The following is a 22,060-nucleotide window of genomic DNA, read 5'->3' on the forward strand; positions in this document are numbered from 1 at the left end:
GCTTCACTTACCTTCTTTTTCTTCATGTACTTTTTGCAAACATTAATTATAATATCTATCTATCTACTTTTATATATTATATATATATAAAAATCCAACCGGGCTCAGACTGAATGATAGCAGTGAGGTACACCCACACAACAGGAAAGTCTGTTCTGTGGTCCTGCCAGTGCCTGCCAGGGCTGCCTTGGTCTTGACTACTGCAAAGCAATAGCAGATTGTAGAACTGCACCCACCATGAGACTAAGAAGAATGAGTTTGACTTTGAACAACATTTGACATCCTCAAGCAACCACAAATTTGGTTTATTTTACAATGGCTTGACTGCAAAATGGAATCGATGAACATTTTTGAAAACCAGCAGCACAGCTCCCTTTTACTGTAAAACTGTATGGAGGTTTTTGCAGTTGCATTCCCAAATTCTTTCCTTCTAAAGCATTAGCTGGTTTATGACTTGTATTTGTAGATCAGTTTAGGTAAAGACTATATATGTATAGTCTTTCTTGGAAGTGAATTTAAAGAGTGTGACGCCAAACTAAGAGCACAGTGATACAAATAAGCATAGCAAAACTGGATCAGTCTTTGCTCGGAGATATTTTATCATTTAAGTAGATTGTCAAGGTCATTTACACTAGTAGATCCAGTCAGAAGATATTACATCGTAAATGCATCAGTGCCGGAGGGATGTCCCTGTCACCTTCCCTTACGTCTCAGAATGAAACCATCTCTTTTAAACTTTCCTAACTTCTACTTCAGACCTGGAAAGCTATTTGTAGCTGTAAGTGCTATTAATGACATTACTTTCAGGTAGGTGTCACAAGATTACGTGCTGCACTACAGACAAATACTTCTTTCCATGGGTTATTTACAAATGACCAAATTATTAAAAATGAGAAAAATCTTAACACCTCCTTCCCCCAAACATTTTCTCATCGGTGTTTGCACTTTTCATTCACTTCTAACATTTTCTCCAGTTTAGACAATGAACAATTCTCTGCTGAAAATGTCACCAAAATATTTAAACAGAGGAACAAAGAATGCCTGAATCACTTAAATCCAAAATGGGTGCATATGATGTTGTTTGAACAAATCAAACAAGAGGTTGCAAGTGGAAATCATGAAGTAATCTTCACGGTGCAGGACTGCTACCAGATCCAGGTATAAGATAGCATTAGACTATAGCTATTTCTCTGCTGTAGTTATAACAGAAACACATTTGCCATTATACATCATATATTTCATTGTCCCCGGGTAGCAAAGGGGTTTTCCAAAACCAATACTGCATTCAGCTTCAAGTTAAGCAGAGCCATGGTTATTGGAATATTTTTTCTCCCACATCAGGAATGATTATTTTGTCTTGCACCCTCATAGTAATATTGCAACTGAGCATTGGCCCAACAGACATATCAGCTTCAGATTAAAGGCACCTACACACTCTGCACTGTGTAAATAGTTAATTTGACATCAGTGCTGTTGATGCTGAGAGCCAATACATAGGTATGCACCATTGTTTTCATTCTCAGAACTCCTTTGACCAAAATAGAGGCAAAACACCAATTAAACAGAGACATCTGAACTAAGATGAGGGAATTCTGAAAACTGGGGACAGATGGACTATAATACATTGAACTTTGCCAGATGATCTGACAGTTCCTTTATCAACAAGAGGTTATCAGCAAGAAGGGGTTATTTCATTCTGTGCCCACTATGAGGCTGGCACAGTCTCAGCTTTATTCTGTTCATGCAGTGACTAAGCCTGGTGAGGAAAGGAGCCACCAGAGAGGTGGTGAGGTGCCGTCTGATCTCCTGGAGCAATGAGGTGTGCTATCAGGTGGTCCCAGACATGAACCTGTGAAACTTGGGGCAAGGCAGCAGCAGTTTTCACACCAGGTGAAGCTCCTCTGATACCAGGAACCCACCGCCCACAGGATCACCTCCATTCCCAGGAGAGTGGGGTGGCCAAGGGTAGACAGACACATGGGGCTGCCTTTTTCCGATGGGTTTGGGCTGGACCTTTAACGAGCACAGGGCAGAGAATACTGTAACTATCCCTAGAGACTGATCAGCAGCTCTAACCAGGAGCCCAACTGCAGACTGCTCAGAACTGGTGAGGATTTAAAAAAATAAATAAAAGAAGAAAACATACAGAACTGGAGAAGAAAACAAGCCCCCAGCTGGCAGGATGATGATACCTGCTACAGAAAGAAGTATGTTCGTTTCCTCCTTCAACAAGAAGAAACAGAGAGCCTTTGAGATGCCATTACACAAAGCACCTGTTGCAAAGGACTGAGTAGAGATCTTTGTTAAAGCTGAATTTGTATTGCTGCAAGTTACTTGCTTGCATTTTTTTGAAGACCAAATTCCAGAACTGTGTAATCAAAATGCATTCTTTGCATATGTAATTAATACAGTAATTTAGGTACCCAGCTTCTGTGATCTCATACATAAGAGTAACTGCTCATTAAGTAATTACAGGCCTACCTGGTTTTTCCAGTGCAGTAGAATATATTTGGAAGTTTACAGGCATGCTTGGTGCAGAGGGATGAAACCACAAGCAGAGTCAATGAGAGAATGACAATCTTGACACTGTCAATGGGGCCCTGGAGTGATTGCCATTTCAGAGCCCCATTATAAGTCCCTTAAAAAGGAGACAGCAGCGCTTTTTATTCTGCTGGAAATGTGAAGGCCAGTGTTATCTTCACATCTCCTTCTGTTAACATCTGGACTGCACTGGGTTACTGGATAGGTACTGTTGGAATGCAGATCACCCACACACTCTGGACACGAAACCAAGCTTTCAGTGGAACAATTGCTAATGTCAACTATAAGCCTAGGTAGGAAGCGGTCATTAAAATGTCTGTTTCCCATCCTGAAGAGGTGTCTTTTGAAAAGCGTGAGCTTGAGACATGCAGAGTTTCACTCCAGCTGAGAACAGAAAGCTTTTGCTTTCAATGGATTGACCAGTTGCTAGGGAATGAGAAACATACCTGTCTGCTCAAAGAGAGCCCTAGACAACTTACTTGAAAAATTTTACTTGGGAAAAAATAATAAAATATTTGGGATGGTAAAGTTATTAACGATGTTTCCAGGCCAAGGAGTTGATTCACAGTATTTTTATGGAAAAGGTTCACAATTTTGAATTATCAGGTTTTGTTTTGGCTACATTAGCAAGTATGTGGACTAGGAGAGTAAGCACCAAGAACACAGTAATGTAGTGAAACTCTCCTGAAGGAATAAGCAAATAAAGCAGAAGAAATATTGAACACTGTTCTCCAGTTCACTTCAAGAATAATGACACCTAAACACAGTATTTGGCAGCTTTTTGTCCTTATTTTGTGTGGGTTTCAATGACAGCTTGAAACACAGAGCAAAGGGAAGTTGGATACTTTGTCTTCTTAAAGCCCTTACCCTGAACATTTGATCTGGGAAGAGACGTGAGGTGCTGAGGCATCAAGCAAAGGAATAATAAGCTCAGTGAAGACCTTGATTAAGACAATGATTCCCACTCTATCATCACTTCCTCTTGATGCATGAATGTTAATGTTGGCTTTGTAATTATGGTCCAAAGCAATTAGTAACATTTGCTTATTGCTTTGAGAATGCCAAACGTTAAGTGTTACTGCCTGCCAGACCCCTCATCCTTGACATACGTCAGACAAACTTGCCTCTCCCTGCTGTTTCAAAGCACAGCATTCTTACCTGCCTGGCTGAGGTAATACAAGTCTGTCACTAAGGATCCCACAGAAGTGTTGGAATAATTACAGTACTTTGTACTTTCATACCATCTTCCCACTAGGAATTTTCAGTGCTTCATAAACATTAGCCAAAACTCATGAATTTCCTATAACGTATGATCACTGTGATCCATTTGCTTTAGGGGGACAGACACATGCTGATGAAGCCTCTTGAACAAAATGATAGAGCAAATCAATAACAGCTCCAGTAATAGATCCCAGAAGCTCAGATCCCACATCTCGTGTGTGAGATACTGGGTTGGCTGTAGCACGCAGGCTGTTACCAGAACAGTCCTACGTGAGGTCCCACACACCCCAGCAATATTCTTGCTTGTCAGTCACTAACAACTTTTTAAAGAAGAAAATAGGAAAGATTGAGTTTTCTGGGTTTTTTTAATCACGCACAGCCCACCACACGAAAGGCATGTCAGTCATGGACATCCAGTTCCCACGTGGATAGGGTCTCCTATCCCATTTTAAGTGATAACACAAGGAGAACAAAGCATTACCTTCCTCTCCAGCAGCAGTGTTTCCAACAGTCTCCCTTTCCCGGTCAGCCTGGTTGGAAACGGCACTTCCACTTTTTGTCCTTCGAAGAACACTGAACGCCTTGTTTATTTTTTTAAAAGATCTGCTTCTTATAGTGGAGCGTTCAAAGTGTCGAGCTGCAACAGCAGGAAAAAACAAACCAATACAGTTCAGCAGTTCTGGGCTAGAGCCACATCATTTCTGCAGCCGTCGGCATACGATGGGGCATAACACCAACAGCAAGGCTGCCTGCACTTCACCTTTGCACCTGGCTGCAGCTGATACTCCAAGGTTGCACCCGCCTGAATCTGGGTACAGTTATCCTACCTCTGTCCCACACCCTGGAATTGCCACATTCCCAGTCTGTTTTGCCAGCCACACACAAAAATCTCATGTGAGTGTGATAGCCTGGGAGAGAATAATCCTCAGTCAAGGCAGAATCAGCAGCAATCCTGTGAAAAAGGCATATAAAAGGAAGAAGCACTGCCCTTCCCAAGCTATATATTTAACAAAAAAAAAGGCTGGAAGTTGTTAAAAACCCCACACTACTGCCTCAAAACCCTGCAATGCTTCCAAAGCTGCCAACAATAGCCAACAATTTCATGTCAAAAATTCAAAGATTGCCAGAGGGAGGGACCAGATAAGTCACATCTTCTAACCTGGGTAAGGCAACAAAGTCATAATACTTTCAAAATATGTCACTCTGTTTTCCATCCTGCTGAAAATATCTTTGTGGCTGTTGCTGTTCTGTCTCTTTGAGCTCCGCATGCTAGCCAAACATTGTAATCTAATAATACAACACTCCCTCAAACCAGACTGCGGTCTCCAAACTCAATAAAACTGGTGGGATTTAATTTCATTCTGGTGTTCTTTTTTTGCTCCCTCCCTTTCCTCACCTCTCTGGCCCCATGCACACAAGAGGATAATGATGCTCATTTTCTAGTCTTTCTTCAGCCCTTCATCCATTCTCCCAACACGCAGCTCATGTAACACAAGGTGGGCTATTCATTTTGGCTTCAGAGTTCTCAAATACGAGCTTTGAACTCACCATTAATGCTTTCGAGCCTGCCTTTGGCCAGACCACATTTTTCAAATATGACACTCATCAGAGCAGAGTTCAGTGTCACAGGGTGAAGGATCAAGGCAAGGTTTCCTCGTGCAACTTGTCCTGGTGTGACTGTGGTTATTTCAGCAGGGCCAGCTCCTCTGACCTGCACCTCCCTGGGACGCTGGCAAACATCCCCAAAGCTCCCAAGGCTCTTCTTAAGGTTTGTTTTCCTGCAAATACTTGGCAGCTGCCAAACACAGTTTCCAACAGGCTTTTGGATAGGTGCCCATGGCATGGTCTATTGGGTTTACCTGGGCCACTCTGTTTTGGTGAAGCCATTACACAGCTACACCATCTCCCCAGCACATCACACATGCCATTTGCTCTTCCAACTGAGCTGACTTGTCTAAATAATCTTTCTTAGGACCTGCAGTTTATGTGTGTGCAGCTACTCCATCTTCAGCTTGATGCTGCCCCCGGCCAAGCAAATTTGTTTTTCACCTCAAATCTATTGGTCACTGAGCGCACAATATGGTAAGCCATGTAAAATGAAAACTTTCACTCTCCTTTTTATTTTTTTCTTAAAGGCCTCCAACAACATATGTTTCACAGAAAACAAATGCTGAAAGAGGCCACCAGGCTCTGAAACCATCACTTTTAGTTCTTACTTCTGTTCCGGTTGCTGTGATGCAGGTCTCCGGGGCTGTTGCCCAACTGGCTGTCCTCTGAGGTGGGGCTGAAGGCCGGGTTCACCAGCCCTGGCTCATCTGTCATTAAGGCAATGGCTGTAGCTGCTGAGAGCTCGGACCCCAGGGCAGCTACTGCTAAGCTGGAGTCATGGTCTGGAGAGCAGTCTTGGGAACGCCTCTTCCGTTCCTTGGTAAGGCCATAGTGGGATGCTCCTTTACACCTAAGGAGAAGGGAGAGAAAGGGAGACATGATAACAATTTGTATTTAAATGTTGTGTACTTATGGAAATTATCTGGTGCCAAGGAATCACTTGGAGTACAAACTGTGACGATCCAGAGGCTGATGAAATATGGATGTTTAACAAGAGGGAAAAAAGTCAGTCCCGTCATATTGCACACAATCAAAAAGAAGGAAAACTGTCCTTCAAAGTAGCTGAGTTACCACCTTACATGGAAAGACTGCTGCTGGTCAAGAAAAAACAGAGCACCGTAGCCTTGCGTGTAGTCTCATGTGTACAAATAGTTACTGTGAAAGCAAGCGGACAGGAACACCAGGTGGCTAATTAAGCCAGAGGCTACAGTCCATAATTTCCCCCTTGCCTCTGGTCAACGAAGGAGAGCAGGGTGAGGCCTGACAAGCTTCTCCAGGTCTGCTGGTGGAATAAAAGATGCCTTACCCAGCCCTGTGCCCTGAAAAACCTTCCCAGTCACCAAGGCGGTCACACTGGGAGCACAGCGCTGTGGTCTTTCATGCAGGAGACAGAGTCTGCCCTTCAGGTAGACACCAATGCAGTCAATGAAGGGAGGGCTGCAGTCAGGAGTTGAACGCCCCAGGGTCTGGGGGAATCAAGTCCCCACACAGTGCTCATACAGACCATTTACTGCTTGAACTGCACCTGATGAATTGTTTTCAAATTCAGCCATGGAGATGAAGTTTCCAGCTCTACTATTCCAGCTCAGTTGAGACACTAAAATAGAGGGGTCATCGCCTTGTTGGAGGAAGAGATGCAAGAGGTGTGGGGGGGTCCAACTGGCCCCACAGCCCCACCACATCTGAGGAGGGAGTGCTGAGCTCCCATCAAATGACTGAGCACAGGTCCTCAGACCTCAGACTAAGGTCCTTGGGCCAGCCTGGGACTTCACCAGTTTGGGGAGCTCAAGGCAGGTTCTAAAATAATTCCAGAGGAAAATCCAAATTCTAAATCCTGACTTGACCTCCACAGTGACAAAGTCCTCCATTTCTGGTGGAGACATACATGTTCCCTGAAGAGCTGAAGATAGAGCATTGTAAGAGCATATTACAAGCCTGCTTTGAAATAACTTGCTTGTGGTCCCAACTATCTGCTCTAGATTCATCCTGGACAGCAAAGGCAGGACCACGTACAGCATTTCTTTCTTCAGACTTGTTAAAGAAAGTCATGTGAATGACATTAAAGGTCGATGTGCTCTTCATGAGTCAGTATTTAATTATAGCTATAAAATAACTGAAGAGATAGAGTGGCCCAAGGACACAGCACCTGTGACTTTTCTCCAGCACCACTTCTGCCCAGTGGCCACCCACTAGGACCTCATTCACTGCATTTAAAATAAAATCTGTCTTTTAATCATAATCTAATGAGCTTGGCCTACTTTCAGTTACTATTATCTCTTTCTTCATAGCAAAGGCTAACTGATGACTTTCATAAAAGTGCCCTGTAGGACAAACTCACAGAAATATCTGCAAAAACCCTTAGGGATAGAAAGCTCTTCGTTATATATGGCATGCACAAAAGGCAATGCATTATACATACAGTACACAACGCTAGTGGGCTAAGTGTCAGAAAAAAGTAGTAGTACACTGAACAGAGGCCTTGGAAGAGAAATGATTTATGGAAGCAGTTTCTGGGACAGAAAGATGAGATGAGGATGAGTCACAGAGCTCTCCATATCAGCTTTGGAGCAGCAGTTTCATTTCTCTTATGGTATTGGCTTTTTATGAGAGACAATTGAATTAAAAACTTTTTTTAACACTAAATTACGATTTACCATCATTTACCTCATACCGCTTCTGACAACTTTCATCTTAAGGAGGAAAAAAAAAGAAACCAACCCAAACTGTATCATATTGATGCAACTGTGTAAGGGCTTTGTATATGCTTTAAGGTTTGGATGGGAATGGCTGTGGCAGAAGTTATTTCTAAAACCTTTCACAAGAAAAATGAGGCACCTCAAAAGCAAATATGCTTATGGAAGGGAAGGTTGGTCAACTATTTCAAAAGACCAAGAAAAAGCTATTTCGGGCACCTGTTCCAAGACAGGACTGCAACAATAATAATGTAAAACAGAAAGGAGGAGCTCTCCTGCCTTCACCACAGCAGGCATTTTCCTATTCCTTCCTGAAAAAGAGGTGTGACTTCCTCACCACCCCAGCATCTCACATCATGGCAGGATGCTCTCCTTTATATTTCGTAGGGAGCAGAACCACAACGGCCTTCTCCTCTTGCAGCCTACCTAAACTGCTCCAACACAGCATTTTGGGAACCTATCCTTGACCTCTCCCACTTGCAGTAACGTCACATTTACTAATCTAGTCTATGAATACTCAACAAAATAGTTAAAAACTAGTCTAAAAAGCCAACACAATGAAATGAACACAAAGAAATGGCTTCAGGGTGGATTGTTTGCTCTTCTGGAAAGACAACCTCTGCCTTGCAGACACCCTGCAAAGATTCAGAATACGATAAGAGATATTTCTACTTCACATGTTATTTTATTTGCCTCTGTTTTCACCATGCCATTTAAGTTTCAGTAGCTGATATTAGAGCACCACCCTCGTGAATGGGTCCTCAAATGCAGATCTTTTTTATTTTGGGTGGGTTGCATGAAGATCAGCATGAAGATCAGAAGTGGTTCTGCCCAAAGATTCCCAGCTACATGGATTCAACCACTGCCTGGTGCCCATCTGTACTTCACTACTAAAGCCTTCACTTTCTGTGGAAATCCTCACCCGCTGCTGTTGGCTGCACTGCAGACACCCACTTAACAGCATCAATCCAATAGTAATGAACCGAAGGCTGTTACTTTGAATGCAGAGAGGGCTGACACAGCTTAAGATGTGGCTTATTGGAGAAGACAAGTTGTTGTGATACAAAGCACAAGGCATAACTTTCTAACTCTGCCAGAAACAGTTAAAAGAGAACCATAGCTCTTCAAGTATGAGCACTGAAGCTATTTCTTAAGTAATTGTGGCAGCCATAAATGAACACAAATGAAGCCTCTTTCTTCAGATTAACACAGTGTCCTTGAAGAAGAAAAAAAAGTCCCAAGCCCTCAAACTTGTAATGAAATCTGCAACAGCATCTCTTCACTTTCATTGTTTTCCTTGTGCTGACACTGCTGTGATAACAGAAAACAGAAGAGATGACTGCCTAAGTGGAATCATATTTATAGTGTCTCGGCTACGTTTTTCCATATGGTTGGATTTGGCTCCCAGAAAAAGAGAGATCCATAAAGCAACTGCATGCCAGCCCTAATTGTCTCTCTCACTGTGATTATTAATCAGCTGCCTGATTTACAGCTGGAAGAGCGGGATACCTGATTAATGTAGACCAGTCAGAAAGAAAACCCATCACTGTCTGGTGGCCAAGGTGAACTACAGATTTATGTCCCTTCTCAGTCGCGCCAGACAGCGAGTACATCCGTGCAGCCATACGATACCGAAACAATTTGAAGGCCAAAACTGAGAGAGATAAACAAACATGAGTAATGTGTGTTGTACAGTTCATGCCATTAAAGCAGTGTCACTAGGTGCATACAGGAAATTCAGAAAATAGTTTCTTCTGTTTGCACAGCCTCTTTTATGAAGGAGAAATGTGCTGTCCTAAATCCTGGCCGTATGAGGGAACCACTGGGCAGTGAGAGGGCAGTGGTGGCTGCTGAAACTTCACCCAGGGCTGCAGTTCTGGCTGGTGTCAACACCAGCGGCCGCAGGGCAAGCCTTGCCCCGTGCCCTGCTCTGCATGCGAGGGAGGCTCTGCGCTCCAGGCTTCAGCAGCAGCACATCCCAAGTGCTGGAGCCAGGAGATCTGAAACCCTGTGGCTGCCTTAACTTGGTCCTACCATTTGTAAAAGCAAGCTTTGGTTAAACTCAAGGCCAACAGAAATATTTCCATGTCATTTGCAACGTCAAATGAAAGCAGCGGTTTGAAAACAGAGATGCATTTTCCTTGCAGCATCCCTGACTCGCACAGCGAAGGAGGGCCTGAAAGTGAGGTTGACCTCAGGGATTTCCATTACCCAAGCTGACACAAGGGCAAAATGTAAAGGCAAAATATAAACAAGGACAACTGCATAGATTTTTTCACTTCACTCCTAGTGATCTAAATGGAACAATATCACAGGCAAAAAAATATATGCATATATTTATAATGCATTTGCTCTTTTAAAAATACCCTGCTTTCTATCTGTGTCACTTCAGAGGCTATCCCTCTTTCTCCCTGTCTCACAGCCGACAGCCTGGGCAGGAAACAGGGGAAAAAAGTTAATCTAGAGAGTGACAGTGCTTGTGAGCCAGGTCTGGCACAAAAAAACAGAGCAGAAGCTCTCCCTGCCCAGCTCCAGCAGTGCTTTCCCAACCTCACTTCCAGCACACTCATATTTTGGTGCTGTTTTGCTTTAGTGCAGCAGCAAGTGACACATTGTCTGAGTGCAATTAAGAATAATGTATACAAAGCACTCAGGATTGCCCAGCAGAAGAAAAAACTGCGTAATGGGCTGTGATCGCTGATCCGAAGCTAAACCCTGATCAGAGGGTAGACAAGTATGTTTCAGCTTTGCCGTCACTGCAAGCAGTCTCATCCCTGTGTAATATGGGCTTGACACAAGCCGGGATCAGAAGTACCAACAGTGTGTATCACACCCCAACCCTGTCACACAAACTGTCCAGACTGCTCTAGTACCCCTGAACTGATCTGGTGGAAAGGCTGATGGAGAAACTGAAGGTGACCAACAAGGAGCATCCTGGATAACTTGGTGCTGATAACCTCACTTGTGAGACTCTGGTGAGAGGCTCCTGCCATGTCTGGGAAGGAAGAGGGGGGCGGGATTTGAACTGGAGAGGCTGGGTCCCAAGAAGGTGATGGTAATTCCTGCCCCACAGGAACCATTTGCACCGTGTGTGCATCAGCAGTGACTGCAGCCCAAACATAACCCAAATACCAACCATACGGATTTCAGGCCTAAAGCCTAAACTCTAAAGCTTTCTGAAACTCCATCATAAGGGAGTGAACTGACTTGATCAGTTCTCAGGCAGAGATGACACCAACTCTTTTGATCTTACTTTTGCCAATAGTGCACTGGGAACTGGAGCCAAAAATGCAAAAGGAGCAATGCACCTAAAATCCAACCAAATCCCATGTTACAGAGCTAAGCTAAAATGCAGCAAATGCACAATCTCCCTTCCAGACCAACCATACTGGTGCTTAAGAGGCCAGAGACATCAACATCTTCAGCAGTGAAGGTGACCAATACTTTGCTGTTCTTTACACCCAATGACATTGTATCATCCTTGCTTGGAAATCTGGTTTCTGTGAATCCTGGTCCTACATGCAAAATTCCTCTTTTTCTATATATGAAAGTCAATCCTGGAATTGAATGCTTAACAGCAATGCATTTTCCTTGGTAATTCTTGCAAGGATTAACCACTGATGAATGATGCATATGAAAAAAGTTTCACAAATAAGTACCTGATTTTTTTTTAATGCATTTGCCTATTCTGCTTTCTATAAAGGATTGTGTGAAGTCAAGAGTATTCCTCAAGCTACTGTAATCACCAGCCATGGCTAGGAAGGTCCTGTGTACATTGAACCTTCCTCAATATTCATAAAGAAGGGGATGAGCTGTCTAAAAAATAAAGCTTAAACTCCTGGATTACAGTTTCCAACCAACATTCACTGAAAGGCTGAAAAAACCTTGTCTAAACATGCAAGTAGAAAGAGGATGATCTCTGCACCTGCACTTGAATTTCATAATGCCAGCAACATCTCTAAATGCTCACCACCACTGTTCTGTGCACTCTGTGCCCTAGCATTGATTCACTTGGCTATCCTTTCCCTGATGATCTCCCAGTGTCAGAGGCTTGACATCTTGTTTTGCGGAAAAAAATGTTCGTTTTTCACCTAAGTGGGACATTGTCCCAGTTACTATTACCCTTTCACTTCAACAACCCTATTAACAAAAGCTTTTTAGGGACAGGCTTCCTGACACCTGGGGCACCAGGGCTGGCTGGGAAGGAGGCGCAGGCTGGCGGCTCGATCCCCGCTGCCTCTGGAGGGTTGAGGATGAGCGGTTCTCTCCTACACCTCCATAAACATTGCTCTTCATGTAAGAATGGAGATAGCTACGGCAGAAGTTCAGACGAGGCAAACAGCTTCTCTGTCTGGCTGTCAGAGACATTTTCTCGTGTTATTTGCTCTCTGTTGTCAAGCAGAGGCCTTTGCTTAAGTATAAACATGTAGTAGATTTAGTGGTTCTATATTTCTGCATTACTACTCTATAAATATTTATGAAGGTCCTCATAACATTTATTTCTTTAAGCTAAAGTTATTTAGCTTAAATACTTTCCCACAAGATAGGAAAAACCTCTCAAGTACCTATTTTTTTTCAGTTTAATTTCTGCATATCCCTGTTACTGTTTCCTAAGGTTTTTTCATGTTTTTTGTTTTAATGAAGCCATCGTAATTTAACAAACTCTGGAACTACCTTATTAGCAAAGCCTAAAGTTGTGCTGTGTCCTGTCTGTAAAGATCTGACCCCAGGGAAGGGCTGTCATTTTTACAATGCTTCTGTGCTATAATGCTATTAAACAAAATATTTTTGTATATTATATAAGGAAAGTGTGCAGGAGTATCTGTATACTTACACTTCCACGTCAGCTACTCTATATCAATTTGGGTGCACCACTAGAAAAAAGACTTATAGTTCCCACAGATTAAAAAAAAAGGTTTTCTGAGCATATGAGGAAAATATATACTGAGCGATATTTATAATTACTATGTCAGTCATCAGCTACAGTGATGTACTCCCATTTCTGTGATTTGGTTGCTGAGGAGGAGCAAGCACGGCTAGTGATTTTGGTACAGGTGCTGGAAAATATTTTGCACTGGTGAAGAACTGAATTACAGTTCAGAGTTCAGTCCCCACAGTTCCCAAAACTGCTGACGGACAGACAGCCTGTGCCAGACACAAATTGAACAAGCATTCAGTGGAAACCAAATCCCCATTTTAAATTTGATTGCTCATAGTGAGGGAAGGGAGGAATCTCTAGATTTCCTACTAGTTTTCAAGAGAGTTGAAAGAACTTGGAACACATTTTTATTCTTAAATAAATTGTAGAGTTTAAACTTCATGTACGTGCTACCAAAGTATCATGTAACATGTGGTCATGTTTAAGCTTTTTTTTTCCCTTCTCTTTAAAAAGCAAAAAGTTGTATTTCAACCACCATCATCAGCTTCTATTATGAAATCTTTTAAAAGGCCCACTCACCTCTACCATGGGAACAGGGAACTGGAAGAAATAGGTAAACAATACTAGTTGCCTGCAATTGTGGACAAAATTCATGAGTGGGATTATTGTGAAATGATCCCAGTTGATGTTGGGACTATGTACAAATTGTTGGTCCAGATCATGTTCTCTCCCTCCCCTGACACTTATTCCAGGCCATTACTCTGTCACTGGTGATTTTGAAACTACAGCTATACTGATTTCTCTTCAAGGTTCAAGCATCGTTTCAAGTTCTAGTCTTAAACCATTCCAAAAAATTGCAGCTGTCTTACATATAGGAGAACAGAGTTGTAAATTGTTAGGGACAGCTGAGATGGGCAAGTCAGCATATGGGCTGGAAATGCCAACTTCTTTTATGGATTAGCACAGCTTCTGTATCGTGCCTAACACAACTACTACTTTAGAGAAGCTAATAAGCTAATACTCACAATGGACTTTGTGGCTTCACCTTCTGTTGCCCCTTCCCCACCTGTGCCCAAGCCACCAATGCTCTGAGAATCCACAAGGGCATCAGTAGCCTGTTCTCACTGCTCATGGAAGGCCTGGCCTTGGGATGGTGCTGCAGCTTCTACCTTTGCCTTTAAATGTAATGCTTGTAGAGCACCAGTAGACTTTGAGCACCAAAAATGAGGAATTAACTAGGGTGAAAGACTGTGGTCAGCCTATTAATCATTATTTGCTCCTAGATTACTATAAACAAATATTTGTAATCACAGGGAAGATACTGGCCATAAGCACAGAACCAGAGTGATCTCACACGATGCAAAACAACAGCAGTATTTATTTATACTGAACTTACTCAATTAAATACTGAAGGTCCCCAAGAGTAATCTACATATCTCATGCAATCTACTCACACCAGCTGGCACAAACAAGGAAAACAGAGGAGCAGCACATTATCTCTAACTCTTGGTAGGTGTTCAGGTACTGACACAGCAAGGAACCTATGAGTACCTAGGTAGGAGATTCAGAGCAAAATAAGAGGGAAAAACAAGACACATGGGACTAGCATTTTTGAGCTGGTGAGAGCCTGTAAACCTTGCTGATGGCTTTTAGTGCTTTTAGCGTTCAACATATAATACATCATTTAAACCCACTAATCCTGTCCAAGTGCTATATTAAAGTCCTAAAGTACTAAAAACTCCTCTTGACTTCAGCGAAGGTTGAGCTTGATGAAAACTTTAGCAAGTGCTTTCATCACCTTCCAGAACTGCATCATTTTCTATACAATACACTTAAAAGCTTCATCCTTCCCCACTCTTGAAGAAGAGTAAAATGCGAACATTGTTTCAAAAGAAAGTGAGAAAACACAAATTAGAAAGACTTCTGAGACATTTCTTCATGGAAAACTTCATGCTTATCAATAGTTGTACATTCTTTTATCTACAGACTGTGTGCATGAGGGACCAATCATGTGCAATGTGTGTCAGTTGGATATTTGGAAAGCAACATAAGACCTGCCATCAGCAGCTGTCAGCTTCATATCTGGTTTTCAAGTCCATCCAAGACCACTCAAAGAACAGCACGGGTACTCTGCAGGCAACCTTGACCATTGATTTTGCCTTATTCTAATAAAACAATAATATAGCCTTTTTACAGCAGGAGTTGAGATTGTATGTAATGAGACTGCAGCAGGATCACTGAGTATGTTCCTCATTTAGAACCTTAACTGAAAAATAAGTCTAAGGAAAATCACAGCATATATATACAAATGCTCAAAAAATGTTAATGCTGCTAAAATCAAGTTATCTGTGACAAAAATGACAAGCTCAAGGACAAAGAAATTCTTAAGGCACTGCAATGCTATAGCTCATAATACCGCACAATCCAATACACTGCATTTTTCAAATTATGTGGATACACATATAATTAATGTTAAGAATCAGCATTCAGTCTGTTGATTCATGTATTTTTCATGTTTATTGTTCAGTGTTTTGATCACCGGATTATATTCAACAGGTATAACTAGTCTCCTGGAACCTGGTATCTCAGCATTGTCTTCCCCTCCTACTATCCCCACCTATACTATAAAAACTTTATGATGCAGTGAGCAAAATATGCTTGCAATGGGACAAGGGGGTTTGTTTTTTTAACAAGAGTGACAGTATCAGCGTAACCCGATTCTTGCAGCTACAGGCAGAAGAGCCTTCCAGACAGAAACTTTGTATTTACACATACTTAGCACACATTTCTTTTTAAAATAAAACTAATTATGATATCTTCTATGTCACAGACTCAACAAGCCAGCACTACTGAGAGCAGGTTTGAGGCTTCTGTTGGCACAAAGCGGTGACACACGCACAAAAGTCTCTAGGTGTAAAATAATAAAAAGGGAACACTGCATTCAATTTCAAGATGTTTTCAGTCCAAGGCTTGGGTTTACTATTATGTTCTCCACCAGAATTTGAAATTAGAGGAAACAACGGGGCTGCAGCCAGTAAATATCAAATGCTATCTTTATACCCTCTTATTGACAGAACATAGCAAGGACAGCCACCCACAACTATAGCTCTGGAGGCACTTGCATCTGACCTCAGTGACCCAAAAGTCACAGAAGATCCCCTTTTAGGTCAGCATGGGTATCTAAATTACATCGCTAACACGTCTTGGTACGCATCAAGTGCTAAAAACATACTTGCTGCCTCATGAGGAAGGTCAGAAAAAGGAGATCTCAGCACACCTTCTCAGAATTTGAAAAACCACGGACAACCCTGTCAGATGCCCAGTTGAGTGTTGAACAAACTTCTCCACTACCATGACTAAGTAGCATCTTAAGATGTCACAAATGTTTCCCATTTTAAAAAGTAGTTCTCCTGTCTTATCAAATCCAATGTCTTATTCAACAAAGACCCTGAATCAGTTCTATAAGAAGTGAACCGCATGTGACTCATGAATCACTGTGTCTTAAAACCTTAAAACAACATGGGCACCTTGCAAGGGTGGGGAAGAAAGAGTACAACATTTCCTGGTGTATCACAGAGCTCAGTTTCCCGGATTTCAGTCTAAATGAGTATTGACATTGGCACAAGAAGTACATAAGTCACGCTATTGACTACATATCTCATTACGCTAGTGTTTTGTGAAGATAACATAGCCAACAGTACATTTTGCTAGAGAAACACTACTCTGGCTTCTACTCCTCCTGGCTCTGTAGTCTTCTCCTTTGCATGTACGGCTGGAAGAGGATGGATCAGAGGGACGTTATGAATCTGTTTTCAGAACAAATCTCCCCAAACCCATTGGGCATGCAAAAATCTTCACTGCTTGTGGTTTTATTGGCTACGCCAGTTGAATATGAGATATTTCACTCTCCCATTAAAATAAACACACATTGTAAAAGCATTTAAAGGCTCCGGAAAGTCCATATCCAGCCACAGCACAAGTATGGCTGGAATGTTGTTTACAGTCTTCTGAAATCTCACATGGTAGGAAATGCTCACTTAAAAATTGTGAAAAAACTTTTTTAGAATCAGCATTTTTTAACAGAATTATCAGAAATACTTTTAACCTGAATCCTTTTATCCAATTCTGAAAAAAGCCCGATCCACTCACCCTTCTCCCCACAGAGCTACCCACAGGCAGTGCTGTGCTCAATATCACGGAAAACATCCAAAAACGCAGCGGTGTGGTTTGCCTCCTGTTGTACATGAACCACTGTCAGCACTTTCTTGGCAAGGGAGGCTGACGGAGCTCACACCCTCACACCTCAGTGCTCTAACCACTAAAGCTCAGGTCAGGTTGGGGTAAGGCTGATCCCTGCTCCTTCTGCTGAAGCTTATTCAGAGAGGAAGATTAAGCAAGAGGGAGCTCGATGCTATCGTCAAAAGAAAAACTAGCACCTGGGGAGGGAGAATCTTGGTCCTACTTCAAAGGCTGCTGTGGCTTTTCGGTTGAAGTTGGGAGAGCTTCGTAAGAAAAGGCACTGTCCTCTGTTAATCTGACCAATCTTCAGGAAAAAATGGCAATACCTTCTAGGCACACAAGCCCTTCTTCAGTCTGAAACTGAAGAAGTGACCTTTGAGCCTTCAAATATAGGTTGAGAACCTCTCCGTAAAAATGTGTCTTGTTTTCTTAGACCACCAGCACTTAAGTGATGAATCAAAGGATAAAATGCATAAACTAGGGTGGAAGCAGGAATCCAACCCTGGAACCCCTTGATTACAGAAGGTGCCTTCAGAAGTGGGTACTGTATTACAACAAAACAAAATGGATTTTCCTGACAAAGGCAAGGATCACAGATTCATAGAGGAGCCTAAGCTGGAAGGCACCTCAAAAGATCATCTGGTCCAACGCTTTCATGGGAAAGGAAGTGTAGATGAGATTATCTAGAACCCTGTCCAATCACATCTTGAAAACCTCCAGTGATGGGAAATCCACCACATCCCTGGGGATGTTGTTGCAGTGAATGATTGTTCTCACTGTAAAAATGTAGGAGAAGGAGAAAATAACTTTTGTAGCATATCTTACTTTAAGCCCAAGTTGCTCAGGCTGCTGCTTCTTCGTATTCCATAGCTTGCAGATGATATAGGTTTTTAAGGTTACCTTAGTCACTTCTACTCTCCCAGATTTCATATCATTTTTGTGGAGTATAAAAGCAAAAAAAAAGTTTTCACTCTGTTTTTTTCTTTAATTATTCAATTAATTAAAAAAAGTTCAGGGTAAGAGGCAGTCATCTCATACTGTCCTGTTACAAAACACATTAACTTATGTACTCATCCTACTACAATGCAGGAAACAGAAAAAAAAAATCCCCAAATGTTCTTTGGGAAGATGCTCTTTCATTCCCCCTTTTATGCCACTGCAGCCATGGGAATTCCATTATTCAAGCTCTAATAACTATTTTTCCTTTCAAAATTAAAAAGCAAACATCATGCATACAGCTGCGCACCTAGAACACTGTGAGCAAACCTGGGCAGCAGTTTTGGAGACCTGAACCTTGAGCATGAGCTGCAATTGTATTCCCCCAGGTAATCCAAGATGGTGGCCTTGCCCCTGCTGTCCTAGGAGAGGGCACGGCCTGATTGACCTTGCTGCTCCCGCAAAATGGGTGGAGGCTGCTGTGCGAGAGGCTGCCTTGAAATGAATCCAAATCATGAATTCTCTGTGACAGGTTGTGGCAGCTGAGTGACTCAGCCAGGCTCTGCGCCCGAGGCTGTTCCAGCCCAGGCTGTGATGTCGTTAACACCACAATTTAAGCAGGCTTGGGTCTCGTGAGCAGTGACTATGAACCCCCTGAAAAAAAAACAGGGTGGCATAGGAAATGATGTCAGTTCATCACCAGATCTGAAAGGGGGATAATTACATCTGTCTTCTTCATACTGAGATGACCTTGGTCCTTCAGAAGGGAGCTGGCAATCTAATCTCCAGCAGCATGCTCACGCCATGCCTCGTCACCTGCTAATTTGCACAGCAAAGACACTACCCACATCATAACTCAAGGTGACCCAAGCCATCACCCCCAAACAGGATCTCCAGCTGGATGTCTACACTAGCGTCCAGTGGACAGCAGCATGCTGGGGGCATTGGACATGGAAGCCCACATTCAGATATACATAAAAAAAAAATTCTACTTGTTTCATGTAAATATTACTGCAACAGCCTGTCAATGCAGATAGCTCATCGAGCCAAACTGACCAGCTTTATAACATAGAATCATCTTACAACTACAATGAAAAAATTTTCTCTGGTTTCAAAATATTCACCCCAGGCTGACATGAATCTTGAGGATTAAAAAAAAATAAAATTGAGCAGACAGACTAAACAAAACTGGTAGTGTATTTAAATATTTATACTAGCAATTGAGACATGGGTCTCTGTTTTAGTATTTTTTGCAATGCCTTGGACCAGTGCTTCCTGGTTTACCTATCTTCAGCTGGTTGTACCTTCTGAAGAACTTCTTAACTTCCCCTGAAACAAGTTTGCTTCCTGGAAGGGCAAAGCCTGATGCTCAGCACTGTGTGTTTATAAGGGTGCAATATGGAGGGAAAAGGAAGAGGAGGAAGAAAAGGAAAGAAATACCTAAAAATTTAGTGACTGTAAACAGAACAAAGCCCTCATGACAAATTATTTTCTTATTTCTTTAAAAGCTAATTGAAGATGCTACAGCATCACGTAGGAGGGTTTGCTGAATGCTTAGATACTGGCATTAAGGAGACTTTCCAAAATTGAGCATGAACTGTTCTGCAAAGGCTAACCACATCAGCCTCCAGAGATGGTGCTTCTTCCTAAGGGGTTGTCTGCAGCAGAGAAGTACATAATTACTGTGGTGGTTGTGGAATGATACCTTAGCTACACTGTGTATATTATATATGTAGAAACACACCTGAGACTATCTTCCCTGGAGATATACCTGTTCCAGAGTAAGAGCATTCACCAGAGAAGCTACCCTAGAGTAAGAACAGTACTGTCACTTCACACCCAGCTTCATTATGGATTTATTATGGATTAACTCCCCTGCATGGTCAAACCATCTTTTTGGGGATAACTTCTGCCTTTTCTTCCCTGTGCTTTCTTCTGGGCACCAAATGGAAACTGTCAGAGCTCTCAGTGCCAATTTTAGATGATAGTTTCTTGATGCCACTGCACCCTGTAACTTCAGGCTCTGCATCCTGAGCTGCTTTCTTCACACTAGGTAGTGGCAATGTATAATCAAGGTATCTGTACAATTACAGCTTGTTTTCAGGTCTGCAAAGGTACCTGCCCATTCCTCTAGCCCACAAAGAATCAGGAATAACAAAGCACAGACATTCATGCCAATGGACATAAGTAACACAGGAAATCAAATCAAGAGATCCTTCTGCTACTAGGGGAAAACCAGATCATTTTTTCCTTTCCTTTGATGATTTACTTCTGTTAATCAACATGCTAAAAGTATCATTTGAACATCATTGCCCTAATAAAACTTTAGGGGTAAAAAAGATCTCCCAACTCAGTAGGCAGACTTTTCTGACAGCATTCTTTATAAAAGAACCTAACTGCATAAAAGGTGATTCATTCGATCAGCGAAGTCTAGCGGTGGTTCAGGATCAGTTAAGGGGTGATATTGTCCCATAGTTCAAGCTTGGAGCTCTGTGAGTGCCGGGGTCTACCGCTCATCATGCCACATCTTGGAAACAAGTTACGGGTTCACTTTGTTTCATGTGTAATAAAAAGTCCTTAGAGCTTTGCTATGTTTTTGTTCAGTGTTTCCTACAACACAGATTTGGCTGATTTCTTGGTTCTTTATACTACCATAGCACAAAAAGCAATAAGAATAAAAGCAGTCCCATAGACCCCTAACTGTAGGAATGGCACTTTTGTTCCCTGTCAGATACCTCAGTATCTCTAGCAAAGAGGAGAGAGGGGAATGAAAATAACAGACACCCATCTAACTTGTAAAAGCACAAAAGAGGTTGGAATTTGAAATAGAGCTCTGACACTGCGTCCAAGTGCTGCTAAAGATGCAGAACTATGGGTGGGTCACTCAAACTTCTGTGCTCAGCCCTGGACCTGACAGCTCACCACTGGCTTGCAAGGGTGAGGACCATTTCTCTTCAACGTGACTATTTCAGAAGACCTGGAAGAAGCACTCTTTGCAAAGCAGTCAAAAGGGAGGGGAGGATAACATCAGCAACTGCTTCCCTGGCACAGGGGACCATAGGCAGCACAGCTGTTCTTTTTGGAAATGTCAGACAGGAAAAAAACTAAAAGCGCCAAGGGAGTTGCCATCGGCAAACGGTACAATAAGTGATTCCAGAATAATTCTTCTCACAGTCATAATCTTTTCTTGAAAACATTACTCAGGAAGCCCAGGTCTGACGAACTTTACAAATAGCAAACACCACTTGAAAAACAGACATGTAAATTATAAAATCACTTAGGATCCAGTTTCCCTATTTGTCTCTGATGAAGGGGAGCACAGGCATGTCTCAGTGCAGATGCTGCAGCTAAGATAGCCCTACATCAGCCCTCTCTTGCCTGGTCACAGACATGTCCGGGAGGAGTTCAGGCCATACCTTTCTCCCTTCATCTGCCCCCCTCTGCAAGTTGCTTGCCACAGGGAAAGTCCATGCAGGGACAGTCGTCCCATCAGCACCCACAGAAAATAGCAAGACTCTGTCCCTGGGCTCCGCAGGAAGTCACGTACCTTCGGAGGCAAAACATGGTCTCAAGGTTGTTTTGAAATCCTGTCAATGTATGCCCACACAGCGAGCCACGGCAGCTCTCAATCACAGAATCACAGAATCAGCTAGGTTGGAAGAGACCTCTGGGATCATCGAGTCCAACCTTTCACCTAACACCACTGTGTCAAATAGACCATGGCACTACGTGCCACATCCAGTCTTTTCTTAAACACCTCCAGGGATGGTGACTCCACCACCTCCCTGGGTAGCCCATTCCAATGCCTAATAACCCTTTCTGTGAAGAAATTTTTTCTAATGTCTAATCTGAACCTCCCCTGGTACAGCTTGAGGCTATGTCCTCTAGTTCTGTTGCTAGTTGCCCGGAAGAAGAGGCCGACTCCCACCCCGCTACAACCTCC

General features: G+C 42.6%; 1 protein-coding gene across 2 annotated transcripts in view; it reads right to left on the minus strand.

Annotated features, from left to right (window-relative positions):
- Positions 1-22,060, minus strand: part of LNX1 (ligand of numb-protein X 1) — a 73,816-nt gene that overhangs the window by 34,072 nt on the left and 17,684 nt on the right. For both annotated transcript variants that reach the window (XM_068403517.1, XM_068403518.1), the window contains exons 2-3: positions 5,979-6,220; positions 4,244-4,399 (exon numbers count right to left, since the gene is read on the minus strand). In XM_068403517.1, coding sequence (XP_068259618.1) covers positions 4,244-4,399; positions 5,979-6,220 — 398 coding nt within the window. The remainder of the gene's footprint in view (positions 1-4,243; positions 4,400-5,978; positions 6,221-22,060) is intronic.

Source organism: Nyctibius grandis, chromosome 6 (genome assembly GCF_013368605.1).
Source record: "Nyctibius grandis isolate bNycGra1 chromosome 6, bNycGra1.pri, whole genome shotgun sequence".
Taxonomy (NCBI): domain Eukaryota; kingdom Metazoa; phylum Chordata; class Aves; order Nyctibiiformes; family Nyctibiidae; genus Nyctibius; species Nyctibius grandis.